Source organism: Amphiura filiformis, chromosome 1 (genome assembly GCF_039555335.1).
Source record: "Amphiura filiformis chromosome 1, Afil_fr2py, whole genome shotgun sequence".
Lineage (NCBI taxonomy): Eukaryota > Metazoa > Echinodermata > Ophiuroidea > Amphilepidida > Amphiuridae > Amphiura > Amphiura filiformis.
The window spans coordinates 69058095-69080824 of NC_092628.1; the positions used below are offsets into that span (position 1 = coordinate 69058095).

Sequence of the window (22730 nt, forward strand, 5' to 3'; positions counted from 1 at the left end):
TTGCTTGTTGCATAGTATATAACCGCATATAATTTCTTTCATATTACAGATGGCTGCCAGGTCAAGATGAGAAACAGGAGACCGATGTTCATTACCGTTCCCTCAATGGTGAGGGTAACTTCAACTGGAGAATGGTCTTCCCGTTTGAGTACATACCCCCAGAGAAAGTTATGGTCATCAAGAAGAAGGTAGGTTGAAGTAATTATGGGTAGGAGGGTGGAAGTAACATCAAGTGTATAATAATCACACCATTTAATTACACACACTTATAGTTATACTAATTCTTAAGATAAGCATATACAGGGTGTCCCAGAATGATCTATACCGGGAAAGATGGAATTTTTTAGGTATGAAGGGCATAGTAAATGGTCATATTGTTTTACATTTTACGTTGTACATATATTTAGCTTTCTCAGATTTTTTAGATTTTAAAAATTGGACGTTTCTAGTAGAAGTTATAGAAGATTGCGTAAAAATGATGAATTCTAAGTTTTGACAACGCAACCTATTTTGAAAACCTGTAACATTACTAACCGTTCAGCACAAAGTTATTTGGAAAAAGTTATGCAGGTATTTTAGTTATGCCCTGTTCATATTTCCACTAAATATAGTGGATATCTATCTATTATTTATGACGTTACGAAGCAATCATTATATGGAATTAAGGATTTGCGGCCTAATCCCATTCTCTCTTTGGCGGTAGTTTTAGTTATTGTGGTGTGAGGTCCATGTCATTTGAAATGCTTGCAGAGGTCGAATTGGTTGTGGTACAGAAAAGATGGCTCCTCAATTTATTGTACAGCAGCGTGGATTTCTTTCAAAACTTACTGGCAAACGGGCAGCTATGTTGAGACGCATAAAGAAGATTCATTAGACGATTTCCGCATAAGCACGCATTCCAGTCAAAGGAGCGATAGTGTATAACGAAAGAAGTTTGACGAGCACAGAACTGTCAGGAATCGAAGCTTCAGAGTGAAGCTTCAGTTGCTCGTAAGACTGTAAGAACTAGAGCTTAACATTGCAGCTGTCCGGCAAGCTTTAAGGCATAACCCCAACAGTAGTTGTCGTCGAAATGCTGTGCTAAACATCCCACGTTCTTTATTTAATCGTATCGTGTCATTTTCAAGGGTATGTGAGTCGTTTATGCTGAAAATGAAAAGCAAGTTTTTCATCTATTTTACATTATTGCATGCCACGCCAAAACAAACAAAGGTAGCGTGCTGAAATTAACAGAATAATTAGGAGACATGTCCAGCATTATAATGCAGGTATCAAAAATAGATACACTGGCCGTCTTCTATTTTTAGTTATTTTTGCAAACACGGTACAAATCATTCTGGGACACCCTGTATTGCAATCGTGTTAAAAAAACAGAATTGTGAAAAATACTGAGAGCGTTCTCCTCAGTAAATGTTACAATGTGGCTTCAAATGTGTATTCTACATAAGTAACATTATTTGTTTCTATTACTTCACTTTTGTGCCATTGATCAGGAACATTTCTGGAGTATAGACACCACAGAGACTCACATGCCACCTGTTCTCATGCTACAAATCTGGGACAATGATGCATTCTCACCTGATGACTGGCTAGGTAAATATCTTTTCATTTTTGAACTGTGTACTAAGATTACCTTTTTGGAGTAGCTGCTTTTGAAAAAGTTAATTTAACGTAAAGCACAATAACACAATGACGTTTTTCAAAGTTGAAAATCTTTTAAAAACCAGATTGTCTCAGCATCAGGGAAACTTGGGCGTTCATGTGCAGCCAAGTCTGGACAATTATCCTATCAGTTCCACTTGAGCCATATCAAGTGCTCTTGAAACTTATGCTATTGATTTGGGTCATGGTATTGGAATGTTGTAGGAGTTGTTGTGTTGTTATAGCAACAATCCCAGATTCCTGGCCATTCAGATGGCACTTTAGTGGGGTGCAGCCAATCAGGTATCTGCTTTAATTCCATTTCTTTTGTTGTGTTCATACCTTTCTTAGTAAGCCACTTGCATTTGCTCCTCCGATCATGCTGACCAAAAAATCCCACCCACCCTCCCAGTAGCTGGAAGGGTAAATCAGTTATCTCATTTGTCAAAGATGCTTCAATAAAAGTATGTCAAATTATGCTACTCTCCGCTTTGTCTGGAGTTTCTTCAAATCCTGAAGAATCTCGTCAGTAGATTGTCTCCACTTTCTACTACGCTGCGTTGTCTGGAGTTTCTTCAAATCCTGAGGAATCTCGTCAGTAGATTGTCTCCACTTTCTACTATGCTGCTTTGTCTGGAGTTTCTTCAAATCCTGAGGAATCTCGTCAGTAGATTGTCTCCACTTTCTACTACGCTGCGTTGTTTGGAGTTTCTTCAAATCCTGAGGAATCTCGTCAGTAGATTGTCTCCACTTTCTACTATGCTGCTTTGTCTGGAGTTTCTTCAAATCCTGAGGAATCTCGTCAGTAGATTGTCTCCACTTTCTACTACGCTGCTTTGTCTGGAGTTTCTTCAAATCCTGAGGAATCTCGTCTGTAGATTGTCTCCACTTTCTACTACGCTTTGTGCTGGCTTAATGAATGCTTTGTATGGAGTTCTTCAAATCCTGAAGAATCTCGTCTGTAGATTGTCTCCACTTTCTACTACGCTTTGTGCTGGCTTAATGAATGCTTTGTATGGAGTTCTTCAAATCCTGAAGAATCTCGCCTGTAGATTGTCTCCACTTTCTACTACGCTTTGTGCTGGCTTAATGAATGCTTTGTATGGAGTTCTTCAAATCCTGAAGAATCTCGTCTGTAGATTGTCTCCACTTTCTACTACGCTTTGTGTTGGCTTAATGAATGGTTTGTATGGAGTTCTTCAAATCCTGAAGAATCTCGTCTGTAGATTGTCTCCACTTTCTACTACGCTTTGTGCTGGCTTAATGAATGCTTTGTATGGAGTTCTTCAAATCCTGAAGAATCTCGTCTGTAGATTGTCTCCACTTTCTACTACGCTTTGTGCTGGCTTAATGAATGCTTTGTATGGAGTTCTTCAAATCCTGAAGAATCTCGTCTGTAGATTGTCTCCACTTTCTACTATGCTTTGTGCTGGCTTAATGAATGCTTTGTATGGAGTTCTTCAAATCCTGAAGAATCTCGCCTGTAGATTGTCTCCACTTTCTACTACGCTTTGTGCTGGCTTAATAAATGCTTTGTATGGAGTTTCTTCAAATCCTGAAGAATCTCGTCAGTAGATTGTCTCCACTTTCTACTATGCTGCTTTGTCTGGAGTTTCTTCAAATCCTGAGGAATCTCGTCAGTAGATTGTCTCCACTTTCTACTACGCTGCGTTGTCTGGAGTTTCTTCAAATCCTGAGGAATCTCGTCAGTAGATTGTCTCCACTTTCTACTACGCTTTATGTAGAGTAATTTATGCTTATTTGAAGTATCTTTTTGGCTTGATTGTTTTTGTCAGTGGATTATTTCATTTATTAATATTATTTTATAGTAAATTTTGGCTCACTTTTCAATAATTACCAGCTTATATAGGGATTTAAAGGTTTAATTCATTGATAGAGTTGGCATTGTTTCTTCTTTTGGAGATTTCTGTTTATTTAATAATTGCGTTATAAATATTGATTTCAAATTCAATCCTCTGTTTGATACAAAGAGGTATCTGTATTTGCTTAAGATGAAATTTGGTTAAATGTGATACAGAAGTCAATTCTTGCATGTCCAGCCTGTATGGTTGGCTTGTTGTACACATTTTTCCAATAATTTTGTATTGTGTTATTAATAATATTTATTGGAAGATAACTAATTCAGTATGGTTATTTCTATTTATATTATGTCAGGTCTTAATTGCTATGAAAGTGCTATGAAATCTATCATTATGTATCTCAATTATATTTATGTATATGAATATAAATTGTTGAATGGTCATAAATAGCTTAATAAATGGTCCTCATGATCGTGAGGGCAATGCGGAGTCTAATCAATGCTTTGGTGTTGTGTTTTCCTGATGTCTTGAGACAATCATATATACAGAATTCCCTTTGTTCAGATATGTCACCATACCAATTTCTGTTATTGAGTATAGTCTGTCTTGTCTCAAGTTGAGAGTAACGCCATGTTGGAATTTACAGTGGCAGATTTGAATTGTGTGCGCTAACCTAATCCTGTGGGCGTATTCACACTCATAGAAGGGCGATTTGTCCATAGGCTGGCAACGGAACCCCAAGGGACTGATGCGAATCTGCCACTGCAATGCAATCTTATCTTGCTCAGTGATTCTTCCTGCTTCATCAACACCTTGAAGACGACTCGGTTTCCACTATCCAGTATGATGACATTTTCTGTATCCAAGTTGTTGTAAAATTTGGAATCAAACTTGTAATCCAATCATAATACCATTTTGGTATCTGTTTTCCAAACAGGCACACTGGAGCTGAACCTTCAACACATGCCTTCACCAGCCAAGAAATCACGCCAGTGTACACTGAAGATGCTACCCGATGCAGAGGGCAGTGGTGATCGAGACATGATTTCTTTGTTTGAACAGAAACGTGTCAATGGATGGTGGCCATGTATGAGTGAAGAGACAGGAGAGAGAGAATTGACTGTAAGTTTGATTTGGTGGAGATTATCTTTGAAATTGGAATTTTTTTCTCGTACTGTAAAAGAATGGGGGTTCCGAAAAATGAGGAGGCGTGGGCCGGGATTTTTAAGTCCCTTTGGATATGAATAAAACAATAACACCACGGAAGCAACAATATCTGAGCTCAAAACAACTTTATATAATAAACAAACAAAATCACTTACGCTACTAAATAAACTAAGGATCAAGCTGACACTAAAAACACAATGTCATTTTTATGTACCGATTTCACCGCATTTGTATGAACACACACGAAAAGAATCATGTTGTGTCTGCAAGTAACACACTGTTATGATGTAAATAAAGTGGTAAACAGGGTGAGTGGTACAATGTAAACAAACCAGTATTATTTAGCCAGGCTTGCAGGATGAGTCATATTTTTATTCCCATTCTCACCAATGGGTGCAGTTTGTGCTGGGTGAGTCATTTTTATTTGTTCCCATTCTCACCAATGGGTGCTCAAAAGGTATGAGTCCTGTTCAAGGTCAAGGGTCACCATCATGAATGAACCAGCCGGCATATATTGTGATATGGCTATGCATGAGTGAGTCCTGTTCATAGCGCCCACACATGTGAGTCCTCATTACGTCTCGAAAATAATGAAGACACCAGAACCAGTGAGCTACGCTTGTATGACTATACACGAGTAAGTCCTGACGGCATTGCAGCTAAACCCGCACACGTGTGACGTGAGTCCTCATTATCATTGCAAAATCATTTGATAAGATCCATCTACGCTTGTCTTGACTCTGGATACACAAAAGAAATGGGGAACCAGGAACACTCCAATCAGGCATCACAAGAGTTCAGAAGATCCGTGAGGATATGAAATATGAGGACAACAGTCCCATCAAACAATCACGAAGAGTGCCGAAGATTAATCGGCGACGGAATACGCACTGCCGCACATTGCCGAAGACAGTTTCTCATGTATACACCTGCATGCACATGGGGTTCACCAATCAGATATGATCGAGTCACGAGGAGCTGATTTCACCTGCCGATAATATCACTTTGGAACTCAATCTGCTCCGATTTAAGCTCTACGACAGTTCCTTGTATCCTGCCTCACAGAATACTTCATCTCGCAAGGTCTGTTCTTTGTTAAAAACTGCAAATTAAGTAATTTTCTGCATCGTTCCTCCGTCAGTAAACACACAGGTTTGCAAGCCTCCAATCAACTGTGTCATGACCCCCAGGTCACCAAGGGTGATGTACTTGACCTCAAACTGTTATTTTGTTGTTTTCATATCGTATATGCTGGTATTGATGCAAATAATATTAAATGGTGATGACAATATTTTATGAAACATATTTATGAGGCATGCACATTTTTATAGGGTCTTACACTACAACAATAAAACAATATTAGTGACCAAAGTTCATGACCTTGCTGAACTTGCATAACTTGTAAACATTAAGGGCGCACACCACTATAAGAAAACATAAAATACACTTAAGAAACAGCTGATCGATAACAATGCCAGGTTAATAAGATGATTGCAGAAATGATGGATTTGACACCATGCGAAAAGATAAATAAACAAGAAAATTTGGCAAGTACAAGACATGTCCTTTAGCAGCCATAAATTTTGCGGGAAGAGATCATTAACATTTTTCAGGCAAACCACACAGAAAATGACCAAGTTTAATGATTGGCGGAGCTCTATACTTCTCCCTAAACACAGGCTAGTCCTTTTTTTTAAATCATACCATACTGCAGCCACACTCACGCAGTTCCTTAATTCGTTATCTAAATTAACCATCAAAATTCTGTGCGAAAAAATACCTTATTTTGTCTTAATTACTCAGCCCAAATTTTGTTACAGTACCTATGTGGTACTTCAGAGTCCACACCACTAAATAAAGTAACCTAGGTGATGATGTGAGAGCAATCATGGCTGTTGAAATGGCAGCCTTCACCATACACTTTTTTTTTCATATTTTATGACTTCATGACTTCATTGTCTTTAAAACAATGTACATTGGAAGCAATCAGAGTCACCTAATGGCTGAGAAAATTGCCATTTTACACAGTAACATATAGGGGAATGTGTTGTAGATCTTTCTACTACTATTTACCTGATAGTCTTTTACAAAGGGTTTTGCAAAATGTGCTCACAATACCACCAATTGGAGAGAGTGATATACCTTTATGCCATTATAGACCTAGACCTTCATGTTCATTGTGGATCATTTCTGACTCTAGACAATATTCATTGTGATTTGCATGGTTCCATGGTTGATGTACAAATATACTTTAAATAAGAGTCCACCTATGCAAATATAGCTAATGTTAATTTGTGGTTTTGACAGGGTAAAATTGAGATGGAGATAGAGCTAGTGACAGAGCAAGAATCAGAGGAGCGTCCTGCTGCCGTAGCTCGAGATGACCCCAATGCTAACCCCACGTTGGAGCCACCAAAGTAAGTTTACCACTGTTTACTATTATCATCATACCTTAAAGTCAATTTGAGACATGCAATTAGCGCACTGCTAATATTGGATGTCTTGTACTACAATGGGCAAATCCATATACCCCTATGGAAGACATGACCATAATCTTCCACACAGGGGTATAGATTTCAAATGGACTCATCAATTCAGGTAACCCCATTTGAAATTCACACTCCCTGAGTGGAAGATTAAGGTCATGTGTTCCATAGGGGTATATGAATTTCAACTGGATACATGAATTTCAACATGTCAAAGGTTGTTTTAGGGACACCTATGGGAAAGTTGCACTGTATTATAGCCATATTTCCATTATTTTTCATGTGCTGAAATACCACTTAGTCAAGCCTAATCCCTACCATATTCCCAACTTCCCCCCTTCCGCACCAATCAAATGGGTAGTACTAGGTGCACATGAGAAAAATGATTTAACATTGATTGATTGAAGGAATGGGGCTGCTCATTTACATTGCCCTATTCAAAGTGTCCCAACATTTTTGACAAGAATAGTCAGAAACTGCTATACATTACTCATCTTTTAAAATTTATGCCATTCCATGTTGCAGGGCTCAAAATACATGGGACTGAAGGCAATTATCCCACAAAATAGCATCTAGAAAAATAATGGTCAATTGCAAAAAGTTCACACAAGGGTCACTTTTTGTAGAATATGCTCAAAAGAAGCACATCATTAAAGTATTTTGAGCCTTGTTGACAAGCTGCTATTTGCCCTTCATTTGCTTTTGAGATAACCCATGATAGGACTAGACACTGCATGCTTAATATATTTTGAAATAATTAAAACTGATCAAAATATTGAAAACATTTTTATAATACTTTGAATGACTAAAAGGTATGATGAATTTCTTCAATGCATGACATATCACACATGGCATATCACACACCTTTGCTTCATAGCCACCAAGGTGTAGGACATGTTTTGTTTGGCTATAGCCCCCGCTTCAGAAGTATTTAATTATATTCGTATTTGGTCAAGTAGCATTTGATGCAAATTTTGTTATTACACAATTGTATGGGGTTCTTTTTATGAGCCTTTAAGTGCCTAAAATGAGAATATAGTGCCCTTACCAGTTTCTCTTATCTTCAACTCCAAAGACTTTACATATAAAATGAAAAGGTTCATTAAAACAGAACCCCATTCAAGTTTGTAATAAAATATGCACAAATGCTAATTGAGCAAGTACATATGAAATGCACTAGTTTTTGAGAGGGGCTATACATTATTAATATTTCATTTTTATGTTTTGTATGTCACATGGTATGTATGGTCTTTTCCAATTAAAATGTCCAACTGAAACAGGTGCATACCTCAGCTTCACACAGTAACTTATATTACAATGTTGTAGTTTGATCCACTGGAAACAGCTACTCCTATTCCTGTCAAAGAAAAAAGCAACAAAATATTGAACGAAAGGAGTGAACAGTGTAATATTATGATTATTTGCCAAAAGTATTGAAGTATTGAGAAAGTTGTCGAAGATGTCCCTTTCAGAGCACGCAATACAATCAAGAAAGTCATGTATAATAAACAAAAGCACACGTTACATCAGTTGCAGTTGTTTTGATGTTTCTATTACAAATATGACATTCAATGTCAACACACTGTTGAACAAGCTTTGTCAAGGTATTTTATGAAAGTGATAGGTTTGCATATTGGACAGTATAATAGAGATTGCAGATTCTGCAGTTATAGCCAGTATGGCAAAGACACACTATGTCAAATATGCAATCAGGTTTGCTATTTCAAATATAACCCTAACCCTAGCCCCAACCTTCGCCCTAAACCATGCCTAACCCTAACCTTACGTCATATTTGACATAGCTAACCTTATTTTCGACATCGATAAAGGGAGCCTTAGACATAGTTTAGTTAAGTTTAGTTTAGTTTAGTTTAGATTCGACATAGTGAATCTTATTTTCGACATGGCAAACCTTCGATATAGGGGACTGACATGGTTTAGTTCAGTTTAGTTTAGATTCAACATAGCGAACCTAATTTACAACATGGCAAACCTTTGATATAGTGAACCTTGGACATAGTTTAGTTTAGTTTAGTTGAATACATTACAAGTATATAATATCATGAGAAAATCTTGGCATAATGCATTTCATGCAGCTTACTCATTGAATATTAAATTTCAGTAATTGCAGCTTCAGTAATAAGTAAATAGCAGCTTCAGTAATATGTTAACTGCTTGACAACATAGTCACAGGTGCATGAAAAAAAAAGCATTATAATAATTCAGTGTACTTTTATTTCTATTTATTTATCTAGTTTAATAAACTTTGACATACATACTTAAAATGTGTCTCGTATTATCTTGCTAGGGTGAAGCATATAGGCTGCCCCATTTCTGCATTATTTAAAATGTTGCAGTATTACATATTATGTAATTCAGCGACCTTTTCACATGGTTGTGAACTTCCATTTTATAATATTAATAAGCAATGTATAATGACAAGTAACAAAGTTTGAAAGGATTTAACAGGCTTACCATAACAAATACGTATTAGTTTTAAGTTGACAATTTGTAATTTTCTAATTGATTGATCTTCTCATGTGGCATTGAACTTCCTGTCACCATGTATCAAGTGTGACAACTGTTATAAGTCAACAAGGCTTAACAGGCCTCTCATAAGGAACTGTTGCTTAAATTTGAAAAGTGTAATTCTGTGAACTTTACAAATGAGTGTGAAGTTGAGTGCCATGTCATTAATATTTGACATATTACAAGTGACAATTAGCAAAGCTGTAAGAAGGTTGAGGAGGCCTATACTAGCTAGCATTACAAATATGAGATGCTGTTTACATTTGACCTGTGAATCGATTTTACAGAGTTGAATGAGCTTTTTATATGCATGTCACACACCCACATACATTTATAAGTTGAATAATCAATGAGAAAACAACATAAATGAAACAAATGGAATCATTGAAGTTAGATTAAAAGTTGAACCACAAGCTGAATATTGAACATAAATACTGCCCTCTGTTGTCTGTTTATCGAGTGTAAAGCATCTTTGTTCTATTATATAAATGTACAGTAAAAGTCAATATTTCAAAAACAAGAAATCATTACAGTCTTAAGCTTTGTGGCCACATGCTGTAACAAATGAAATCTGCTGGGTTTTTTTCACAAACTAAAACAGCACAAGTATTCATGAAATTAAAAGTGCCCAAAGATTGTGCCATGGAGCTATGAGTGAGTGGATCTATCACACACAGGATAGAACTAATGATGTCACATGCAGGATAGCAGTAATGATGGGAGGGAAGGAGGAGCGGGATGAGAACTTTGTTTGACCTGTAATGATAACATTTCCTGTGTACATAAGGGTGATGGGGGCGGTATGGGACTGTCAAATCAGGAAATTCTGTTAACGTTTACACATCATTATTCTACATGATGATATGGCACTTCTCAGTTGTGTGTGGTACATAGCGGCAAAGAGGAAAGAACTATTTAACATATCGTAGTATTTGTATGTGATATTAAGATGGGAATTTATCTCATTCTTATTTGAAATTGAGCCATTGTTATTAATAATTGTTTTGTTTTAATTGATTCAGTTAAGTTTAGTACATAAATTTAGTTTATATAAATTACTTTGTAATAGGGTCATGTTTCATAGGATTCAAATTCAAATAGGCCTATACTTAGGAATAAGCATTTCAAACCTCAAATCCCCAGTATTTTAAGATGTCATTATATGTCATACAAGGCCTTAGGTGTAGTTGTATGGAAATCCAGCATTTGCTCCCCTGTCAAGATCCTTGTCAATTCAGATTTCACATCATTATTTTACATCTTTGTTTCAAATATATGATCTTAAAAGATATTAGCATTTGTCATAATGGTGCTCAAGCGTGGTAAGAAAGGAAATCCAAAATGATGCATTTCCTGATGTGGATTTCACTTGCGGGGTAAGAATAATTTAGAGATTAGCAAAATGTGTGAACTATGGTTGTTCATTCATCAGTTTACTCTTTTGCAGCTACGGCAAGAAAATAATGGCTTTTTTCACACAAAAGTGGATTATATAGTTGTAAAATATTCCTTAACAGAAATCCCATCAAGAGGTTCATACCAACTACTGAAAAGATGATCCTACTGTATATGCGGCCTGTACTGTAAGAGCTATGGCCCCTGCTCAATGTCCCACCCCTCCACTATGGCAGTGTTAGTGTTGCAACTGTTGCTTAGCGGATACTCTCTATTCGCTGTGTGCCTTAGATTGGATCTTCACCTAGGTAGCTTATGTGAATGTGCTTTTGTGGTAAGGTGCCCTGCCTTTTGGAACATTAGATTATGATATCAAAGCCATACAATGAAACCTTAAACCATGCATAAGCAAGATGAGAACGCCCACCGGACTCCCCACCCTACCCTGACCACTTTTTGTGCCCCCACCCTGACCCCTGTTTTTGTGTCTGTGCACTTTTATATTCATTATCACCTGTCTATCAGATCAATTAACAAAGCTGACCACAAAGTAATGATCAATTAAACAACAAATATACTTGACCCACAGTTGACCAGCTGACCTTTGGAGATTGACCTGTAGCATTGACCTGAGTTAGTAGTGCAACACCTGTGCATGGTTTGGTTTGTCTGATGGTCAGTTGGTTTGGTGAGTCTGTCAGCTGTTGGTGACTGACACCCATCATGTGGGTGACTGCTGCTGTTCTCATTACATGCAATGAGGCCCTCACTGGCTATTGCTTGGTTGGGAGATCGGAACTAGCTGGCTACCTATTGACTGGTCAGTGGATAGTACACCACACCACAAGCAAAGTACAATGCTTTTCAATGACCAATGAATAACCCATTTAGTTTCATTGTGAAGGAAACATTCAAGTGAAAGATGTATTTTGTCACGTAATCGAACCATTTTGGGTAGCAGATCTATACAAGTACAATACCAACTGAAAGGCAAGGCATATGTGTGCTATAGATTTGTAACCTTAACAAAAGCATTTTCAGGTCCATGTACAGTATGGAGAGGGTGGAGTTACTAGGAAGCACAGATGCTCCTCCCCAAAATACACTTTTAACCCTGTCCGTCCTTTGATATGCTAATTTGAAGATGTCCAGGCATGACAGAGAATTGTCATGTCAGAGAGTCAGTTGTCAGCATGATTGATTACGACAACAAATGGTCAAAGTCGGGTTAATGAGTTAAAGAGATAGTTTGAGTACACAGCTAGTATCTTCATTATTATGAGTTCCCTATAGGGCTCCAAATCTTTGTGGTGTAGCTTAAGTGGTATAGACTCCTCATACTGGAAGAGTAGTAGTATTGATATCAATCCAGTGTAATGAGTCTACCTATCTGGCACTGATCAAAGTAGATGGACATCTAGGATGAAATATTACCAGTTATAGTACCTACATTCACAATGTAGCTTTGCCATAGGGTACCCTATAAACCAGGAGTTTGACTGTGTATTAAATGACAAGGGTGGATTTGAAATAGTACACTTAAACTTTGCTTCCTAGTTAAGCCCAATGGTGGGTTCAATATTCAGTCAACAATTGCATTTTAGGCATCCAAGTTGATTGTATAACAAATCAAAGGATTGCATATGTCAGGATTATTTCCTCAAAACTACACCCAATTTGTCACAAAGTTGATGAACACTGAAGGAAATGATCCAAGGAGGCAATCAATCATTGGCAGTGTGTTTTGGGCAATATATTTAGATTTCAGATCAATATGGGATGAATGAGGCAATGAAAACTTACCCCAATATGAACCCTCTTGTTTGATACATTCCACAGAATCATTTATGTTTTATGTTCAAATCATTCCTTTGCTCATCACAGCCTTGAACTTTAATTAGGGTTCAGAAAGTTGAATCAGGGTCCAGAAAGAAAGAATAAAAGAGAGAAAGAATGACAGGAAAATGAGAAAGAAAAGAAAGAAGGAAAATGAAATATGTAGAATGAATTAAGTGAAAGAAAGATTAAAAAGACAGGAAAATTGGTAGCCAACAACTGTTGCTTTCTATACATCCAATGGGGTATTCCAGTTTAAATACATAGGCCTACACTCCTATGAAAGACATTACTTTTATCCCCCATACAGGGGTGTAGATTTCAAATCACCCATTCCTTTGTGGAAGATTAATGTCATGTCTTCCATAGGGGGTGTATGGATTTCAACTGGAATAGCCCAGATTGTGTTATGTATGAGGCAAGAATTTCATAATTTATACTTATAATGTGGAACATTAAACATGCAACCTATATTGAATTGCAGCTGGAATTTGTTCCACATGGGTTTACATTTTCACAAAAATAACATTCATCTTTAATCATCCGTGATACAAGGATTACACACATTTGTGCACATTTGGACATCTGTATGTACTGTGAAGGTTGTGTTCTGCAAAGCTACATCACAAAAATTATTTCGTAGATTCAGTATTATTTCACAGAACCATAATGTAAACTACTAAAACTGAGATTGTTGGCATATCCACTTTCCCACATACCACATCCCCTACAGGTATTTACCTAATATATGAGATCAATTGACCTCTTCATGAACTACTCTGACTTTTGGCTGTTTTATCTCAAAAATGGAGAAGATCCTGGTTTTAAGTTTGGCAATTTGTCATCGCCCATCCAGGGAATGAACAGTTCAGTACAAACAACACTGCATGGTTCATTTACTTGAATATATTTGATCTTCTTTCTTTTTTTCAAAGTTGGACAATTGAAGCATGAACCGTGAGCCATAAATATGACTATTGCAACAAGAGGCACTGACTTTTTGAACTCTAATGACACACTGGTGACAATATGATAGGTGACAAGTTAAGTTTGAGCAATTTTCACATGACTACCTGACTGAAGCAAACTTTCTGACCTTTGATTTGTCCAAATTACACCGAACATTTCTTGTCAACTTAGTAACACATGAAATGTGCCCAGGTCTTTTAAAGTATTGTAACTGTAGTCGCTATGCATTCCAAGAGGCAGTAAAGTAAAATCAGTTTTTGTGATTTTCTCAAAAACTGAGTTGGATTCCTTGTGTCATTTCCTTTCTAAAAATGTACACTTTTATATAAATATCATATTACATTTTGAGGAAGGCATACACTATTAGTACTACTAGTTGTATAAGATCAGTAAACAGCAGCTAAACAGTCATGACAGCTCTGGTATATAAGATTCCCAATTCTAAATCACTGTAAGCATTAAAAAACAGGTCTATGTAGATAAAACTTTGCTATGTGCAGGGGAAGAAATGCATCTTGAGAGAATTGCCATAGAGTAGGAGATTTTCTCCATGAAAGGATAGCCATGCAACAGTGAATACCAACATGCATTCACTGTGTGCTACACCATCAACATCAAGTGGCTTCCCTCATACACACTGCAGACACCTTCGATGATATCTACACACTCTGGGTGTAATCCTACAACCTCAATTCCTTGACCACAATACATGGAGGATATACCATAACACTTTATGGAAATCCTTTCGCCTTTTGGACTACTTCATCACTCTGTATGGTAAACCACCAACCTCAAAGATTTCCTGAATACCACACATGGTAGGCCTATTCTGTTGACTCATTGCAATATGTTAGTACCCACATATTGCTTGGCTAGCTTCTGACCTTGGAGGTTTCCTTTACACCATGTAATGATCCCTAACCTTCAAAGGAAACCTACTTGGTCCCTGGTAAACCTTGAGTTTTCCCCTAATGTAGGCCCTATCCTCTTCAGGTGGACTTCTTCCACATGCACATAGCAAAGGTATAAATTTCCATGCTCGTAAAACTCCAGCGAGAGTGCAGCAATTTAGATTTTTGATAATTTCTGCATACCCTCCACAGGTAAGGTTAATGAATTGATCTTTAGTGTGAATCATGCTATGTGCTGTTTTTGAAATACTTGTTTGTAAGAACAATTTGCGTTTCCTTTCATCTACCCATTCTATATCTGGGGAAAACATGTCAACTGTGAATCACATAACCTTGGGCCAAAAAAAAAATGTTGATTGTCTGTAGATCTCATCCAAGGGGTAGGATCGGTCGGTCGGTCAGATATTTTTTTTCAAGTTTTTAGCCGAAACATGTTTGCCTAATTAGCATCAAAAAAGCTCAAATAGGCGTGAATTGGGATATTTCTCTACTGTATACCGCTTCATTCATGTTGTTAAAATAGTTTAGAAGTGTGAAGAAACCGATTTTAAAACCTTTTAGGATGTCAAAAAAACCTCTCTTTCTGGAATTTCCAAAATTAGGGTCGGTATTCTTTTACACAGTAAAACAAAAAAAACAAAAAATTTTTTCCAGATTAGGTTCGGTCGGATGAGGAGAATCAAACAACTTTTTTTTTGCCTTTCCATCAAATGTTTGACGCTATCAACTATCAAGCTAAATGGCGTTTATTGAGCAATCCCAATCTTGTCCTCTCATTTGACATTCTCTCTTTAACAATACAATATTTTGACAATTTTCCATCAGAATTGGTCCAAACTGTTGTCGACATCTGAATATCTGTGTGTTTCAGCAACAATGAACTGCAAAAGAAATTCATTACTTCTTCCAACCGTATGATCTCAAAATTGATTAGAGCACAAAAGACTCATTCCGTTGATTACATCACATGTATTTTTTAATAAATAAATATTTGGAGTAAACACCAGATAATGAAGGGATATCTTCAGAGACCTCAATTTCAGTTCACTAAATTTGTTTTACCACTTTTTTCGGAGTAAAAATATGACCTGACCTAAATGTGAAATGATTTATAAAAGAGGCTTTTTGGTTGATTCCACATATCATCCTACAAGGTGACTACAAGATATTGTAAATCTGATAGAGATTTGTGATCGATTATTTTTTGAAAAAAGAGTAAAACTTTTGACCTTTTATGATATTTGTCTGATCTAACATTTATGATTAAATGAAGGACAATGATATGATAGTCATTGTTATCAGTATCACCCACCCTTTAAGACTCAATTATGGTTTCTCTACAGAGTGAATTTTCAAAGAAAATTTCATCCTTGATTGGTTTGGAGCTTTGAATTGAAATTGAAAAAAGACCGTTTTGGTAAAATGTGTCTGACTTTGGACCTATGATGACCTGTGTCTGACCACAGGCCACATTGATGTGTCAGACATGGCTGTCATATTTCACCCTCACTTAAAGAGTTCATCAATTCTTAATACAATGAATCTGCAGACATAGGCACTGTGACATTCAGCACTAAAGATAAAGTGGCCCACTTGCCTGAGTCCAATTTTAACATTATGTGTAATTTTCTTTTTCTACAAAAACAAAATGAACTTTTCAGCGATCCTGCATCACTTGCAAGACATGCCCGATTCAAGCCTATGAAATGTATAGCCTAATCTTTTGGATAGTTTAATAGAAAAAAGCATTTCAAAATCATTTCATATGAAAATGAAATTGCCAAACCCTTTGAGTCAATTTCCATCAATCTACCATATTGCTCATGTTAAAGCGCCTACATTTTAAAAAACTGGACCCATTATACCCAAAATCCTAAGACCCAAGACCTAGTATAATTATAATTATTGTTTTCCAAATTTTTAATTGGAAAACATGTAAACATAACTGATTCCGACAACAGTAGTAGTCCATTAAGTTAATTAATAGAGATTTGTAAGTTCTGTTGTATCTCAAATTTGAAAGAACTATATTGAAATACATGTGCAGGTGCCTAAAGTTAACAGATATATCCATGTGCTGAATGCTAAACCAGTTGCAACTATGGCTGCCATGTACTGGGGGAATTTGCAATAGTATAAAAAAGTATTGAAAATTGCAATTTGTGAGGTTTTTATGCTTTTTTTTCAAAAAAAGTCAAAATTTTAATGAAAAGGTATACTTTTTCGCCTTGAATCCTTAGGCGCATATAAATACTTGTTGTTATGTTATGTTATGTTATGTTATGTTATGTTATGTTATGTTATGTTATGTTATGTTATGTTATGTTATGTTATGTTATGTTATGTTATGTTATGTTATGTTATGTTATGTTATGTTAATTGTTATGTTATGTTATGTTATGTTATGTTATGTTATGTTATGTTATGTTATGTTATGTTATGTTATGTTATGTTATGTTATGTTATGTTATGTTATGTTATGTGTATGGCTTTAGATTGCCTGAATATGGTTGGAAACATGATGAACACACTTATGGTTGAGAAATTCTTTAAAATTTGGTCATTCTTGAGAAATTATTTATTTGGAAAAGTAAGTTCTGAATATTTAATTGAGAGCAGTATAATATAGGGAGGGCGAGTTAGCGCAGCGGTAATTCCCTCGCTTTGCACCACTGAGGTCTCGGGTTGAAGCCCCGACGCGGCCCAAGGACTCATGTGCACTTGGTTTATCCCGATTCCATGCTCGCTCTCGCAGGTTTTCTTCGGGATCTCCGGTTTCCTCCTGCTTTCAAAAAATCGGTGATTAGTTGTTTGGTTATCAAAACTTCCTTCACCCAATGGAATTTGGGAGCTGCACAGATAATTGGTGGATGTTACAATCTAAATGCGGATAGGTGTGCGCCGTTCGGCAGCAACCTAGTTGATGCGATCTGATTGTGATGATTCACCATTGCAGCGAAATTACAGCGCTTTGAGTCCTCTACGATCTGGAGAAAGGGGCTTTATAAGTCCAAAATTTATTATTATAAATTTATTTATTTATAATGCCCGAATGTTTGATGAATCACCAAAACTGGATACCACAGTTCTTAATTGATATTACATTAATTTTACTAAAATAAAAGTAAGACAACTTTCATTGAGCTGAAATAGGCTGATCACAGCATGTTTCATAGTTTTCCAAAGCACTAAATGTGTGCTGTGCATAATTATCACATCAATTTATTTATTCCAAGTCTTGCAAGATCAAAATGGCCCAAGTTTTGTAAAATTACTATCAGTTTAAAAAGCAGCAGCTATTTGATGTATGCTTGGTTGACAGTTATGTCACCCTGCTAGTGTAATCGCATCTTTGTGAACTTATAACTATTTCCTGTTTCTCTATGTTGCTGTAAGAAGATACAAGGTGATATTATGTTGTTATGTCATGTAGTGTGCCTACATAGTGGCCTCGTTCCAACAACATACATACATGCACACAAGGTTATAGGCTCATCTTTGCATTTGAACTCAATCTTACCCCCTCCTACTGGTTTTGTTGATAACAACAATGGGTGCAACCATGGAAGCAATGCTACCTTGAATGCCCCCTGTTCTAGTTTGTTCTACTAGCTGCTGGTTTGTCAAGTTCAGGGGTGAAACCAGGGACATGATGTTACCTGAATCTAGCCCCTCCTCCTCCTCCGTTTATAGATGAGGATGGGATGAAACCGTGGAAATGAGTAACCTTGCCCTCCTGCTAGTTTTGTAGATTACACCTGGGTGAAGCAATGTTACCTTCACCTTCCCCTTCCCAGGGTTACTGGGTAAAAGCCAAGAAGGAATGTTACCACTGACTTTCCCCAACTGCCGGTTTTGTGGATTATAGGCTGAAACTAGGGGAAACATTTCTCCCTTCCGCTGGTATTTTGGATTTCAAGGGTGACGCCAGGAAGGAATGTTACCTTTAAATGTCCCCTTCCCGCTGATTTTATGGAAGAGGTGTAACCTGGGAAGTCATGTTACCAGGTCAGTGGTGATGATGAAAGCTATGCTCTGGTTACATACAACATCGCAAAGAATGTTGCATGACTGTTGAGCAAACATACCCCTCCTCAGTGCAGCACCTCATAACCTGCATGGAAGAGTCGAGGATGAGAAAAGGGCGCTGACAGATGTAGTAGTTGGCCCAGAACATTCAAATCAAAAGAGATGTGTTAGCCTGTAAAATGTTGTAAGGGGCATTTTGGTGAAAAGATTTTCAAAGCAACTGGGAGTCTTTGCTCTCGTGCATCACATCTTCTATTGCACTTAATGCCACTATAGAAGGTCTGTGATAGAGACTACTCACTCAAGTATGTTGCCATCCCAGGTGACATTTTGGCACATCACTGGCTTATATGTTGCACACACAAACAGACCTCCTCAATCAAGTTCTTGGAACAAGGTATAGTTAAGCTTATTTTCCTTGCTTATTCTAGCTCCCATCTTTGAGCTGTATAGTGTTAACATACACATCTCTCAACACTTAGTATTTATGTGTTGGCTCAACCAAATTGTCTTCAGTTCAACAGCAACACATTGGAACCCTTTCCACCCAGCCCAGCCCGGATAATGCTTGAACCCATCATATGATTCTTGACAGCAGTCAGTAACATTGCAAAGGTGAACAGTAGAGTTGCCATCACCAGGTTGTTTGCATGCAAAGGTGGTCACAACTTGAATCTAGGCAAATGCTTGTTATGCCACCTCTTTTGTGTTAACTATTGCAGCAAAAAGTTGACACCAAGCTTGGTGTAATGCCCAACTTTAGTAAAATAAGGTTATGTGACCAGCAAATGTGATGCGGTCAAGCAAAATGAGTCTGATGTTGATCAAAATCAATATTCAGTTTTCAATTTCATTAAATGTGCAATTCTCGCAGCTTTATTTTGCTCAAAACCCCATCATAATTAAGAGTTACAGTTCCAGAGATATATAGCCATTTTAGTGTTGCTCAGAACAATAAAATACAAAGGAAGTTGAACAATGTTATTGGTTATATCTCAAAATCAATATTCCCAACATCCGACTCATTTTGCTTGATCACATCACAAAGTAGGCTATATGCATGATGTATTGAGGAACTGGCTCGGAAGAATGAGTGAAAAACTAAAAGTTGTTGATAATTATGGACTGGACCAATTTGCTAATGTTCATGAAAATACCGAGGTGGCTCAAGCTTGAAATCCTTAGAGGGTGTTAATGGTTAATGATAGCGGCATATTAAATCACACGTGCATGTTGAAGGGAAATTGAACATTGCTTCAGGAAATGTAATTGTAGGGAAAAGATAATGTAGAAATCCTGACTTTAAGTCTTGGGATTTACGTTGCTATGGTACCTAAATATGACAAGAGTGCCACTTTGTAAGGATTTACCAGGGTCCTAGAAACATCCACAAATGGAAGCTGTCAAGGTGTGGGAAGCCAAAATGAAGCAGCTCTGTTTAAATCAGAATCAGTACAAGGTGAGGTGACCACAGAGTACTACATTCAAAGTCCCTGTGCATTGTATGCTATGAACTCTTGCATATTCATGAGGGCCAATTGTTCGATTGTGCCATGTCTAATGTTACGTGCCTTCTGCGATAGAGCTTTGCGTGTCTTCGCGTTTACTCGAAGACTGTAAAAATACACGGCAAGTAGGTAGCCGTTTTGCCTGCCGCATTTCATGGAACAATCGGCCCTTCTTATCGGGTGATGCTGAAACTTTGACTGTTTATACGTGGTTGTTATCTCTTTTATCCATGGAGGTGACCAAGACGACCACCTTCTGCCTGCTACAGGATGGGGACTAAAGTTTGTTTGGCTTATAATTGACAAAAATTATTCGGTTTCTGTTGCTGCATTCGTCAATAAAGTCCCAGCTTACGCTTACGTAAATTCATATAAGCGCCCTCCAGCCATGCATTACACAATGCGCAAATAGTGTAAGTGTTACGCCCAACTGCATGCACGCCATCGCAATTCTATATCAATACACGATGTTATGAGTCACATTTTTCCTGCCAGTTATAAGCCGAACAAACAATACTGTATAATGGTGTATAACTATAAGTTTGATATGATGGAGTTTCAATGGGACTCAAATCCTAAAGTATATTGAGACATGATGTGTGCAAAATGAACCACAAAATTGCACCAAAATATGGTTTCAAATACCCTGATATGTTTCTAGCAAAGTAAGCTTGGCACTACTCCAGGTGTTGAGAACAATGAAGTTCCTCCTGAGCATGAGTAGTCCTGTTTAAATAGGTGTCAAAGCTGACTCTGCAGCCACCAAGCCATGGAGCACAAGTGGGTGCCAAAAAGCTACACAGCTGTTTGACTGTAGCAACTTAATGCTGCAAAGCATATAAGTGTTGAAGAGTCACAAATTGAAGATCCTAGGTTACTTTGGTTACATTGAGTGCATTTCAAGATAAATGGTAAAGAAGGTTTTTATGGTCATGTTGCAGTTTCAATGCAAAGAGGTGGTTTTGTCCTTGCAGTTAATGCTTGACAACATCATTTTGCTATGAAACTTGGACAGGGGTGTAGATAACCCTGTTGAGGCAGACACTGATACTAGAACCAGTATCTTCAATTGTTAAGGAAGCATGACACAGTGGTTAGGGTACTTTGCCTCTGGTACATGAGGTCCAGAGTTAAATCCCAGTGATTGACTTGTGGGGGGGAGGTGTCTCAGAAAAGTCTGAATTTAGGTCCAGGTGTCTGTCCCCACCATCTACCATGTACAGAGAGCCATACCCTGTATGCCTACATGTACGCCTCACAGTCAGTTTCAGAAAGAGTAGGGTGTTAGGGTGTTAACCCTAGGCTGTCACAATCTGTCCTGGTTCTCTTTGGATACATCCAAGTGCTGATTCTTATATCTGCTAAAAACAATGGCACTTTGAGATGTTTCTAATGTTATAGAAGTTCGTAACAATAATATGCAAAATATGATATCAGGTGGCAACAAAGTTGCTTAAACCCAGCTCAATTGGGCTGTTTAAATGGTGACACTGGCAACTGATATACATACACATAGGGTTTACTTATTCGTCACAGATGTAGAGATCACTCAGCAAAGCTCATGACAACACTGTTACATTAGTCCCACCCTAGCCAAATGAAGTTGTATGTCATCATCTTAACATTTCTGGTTCACATGTAATACAGCTCTCCTGGGTTTCACTTGGCATTCCACGGCTTGCTGCAAGCCGGCAGCCGGCCCAGAAGTTTGTTGCTAATTTCCGGTGTTGGTTGTCCCAGGGTTTCCCCCTCAACTTTTTTTTGCAGGCAAAAGGTGAATAGGAGTATTAAACATTGTAATTGTAGGTTGGATACTAATAGTGCTTAAGGCTTAATTGACTGATGCAATTTTAGCGTATCTTCCTGTCGTGTTGTGTAAGTCTTACTCATTATTCAGAGAAGAATCTAGCAGATTTTGACTTGTCTGCAGTATTTACTCTGACAAAGTCCTACAAGAATCACTATTAGTCTTAGACTTAGAGCCAATGAAGCTTGCCATGCTTGGTCTTGCCTTACTGTTAATTTGAAGGATTTTGTACATTTACGGTTTAACAATAATTATGTAATTGTCTTTATTTGTTTTCAACATTATAAATTGTACCGATGTTGTAGTATAGTTCAGAGAAAGCGTTCTCTATCAGCATCAATGGGGTAATGCTGTAGGTGAAATGACTGATTATCCTATACTGATTCCAGAATTTGACCAAAAATGTCCTTTTTGCCCTTTTGGACAGTGTTTCTTTGCAGAGAAGACTATGTGTAACTACTAGACCAGCACAACTTAGTCGCCAATAGTCAAGGTCACAACTATTTGGCGATAGTCACGACTACAACTTATGATAACCAATTGGCGACTATTCCTGAAAGTTAAACAAGCAACAAAATTGAAGTAAAGATGGGTTCTAATAGTGCTAAAAATTGTCTGAGAACTTATGCTAC

General features: G+C 37.4%; 1 protein-coding gene across 1 annotated transcript in view; it reads left to right on the forward strand.

The window, feature by feature from the left end:
• Nucleotides 1-22730, forward strand: part of LOC140152073 (myoferlin-like) — a 177085-nt gene that overhangs the window by 131363 nt on the left and 22992 nt on the right. Inside the window, 4 exon segments of the mRNA XM_072174374.1 lie at nucleotides 50-188; nucleotides 1494-1593; nucleotides 4399-4583; nucleotides 6936-7045. Of these exon segments, the coding sequence (XP_072030475.1) occupies nucleotides 50-188; nucleotides 1494-1593; nucleotides 4399-4583; nucleotides 6936-7045 (534 nt within the window).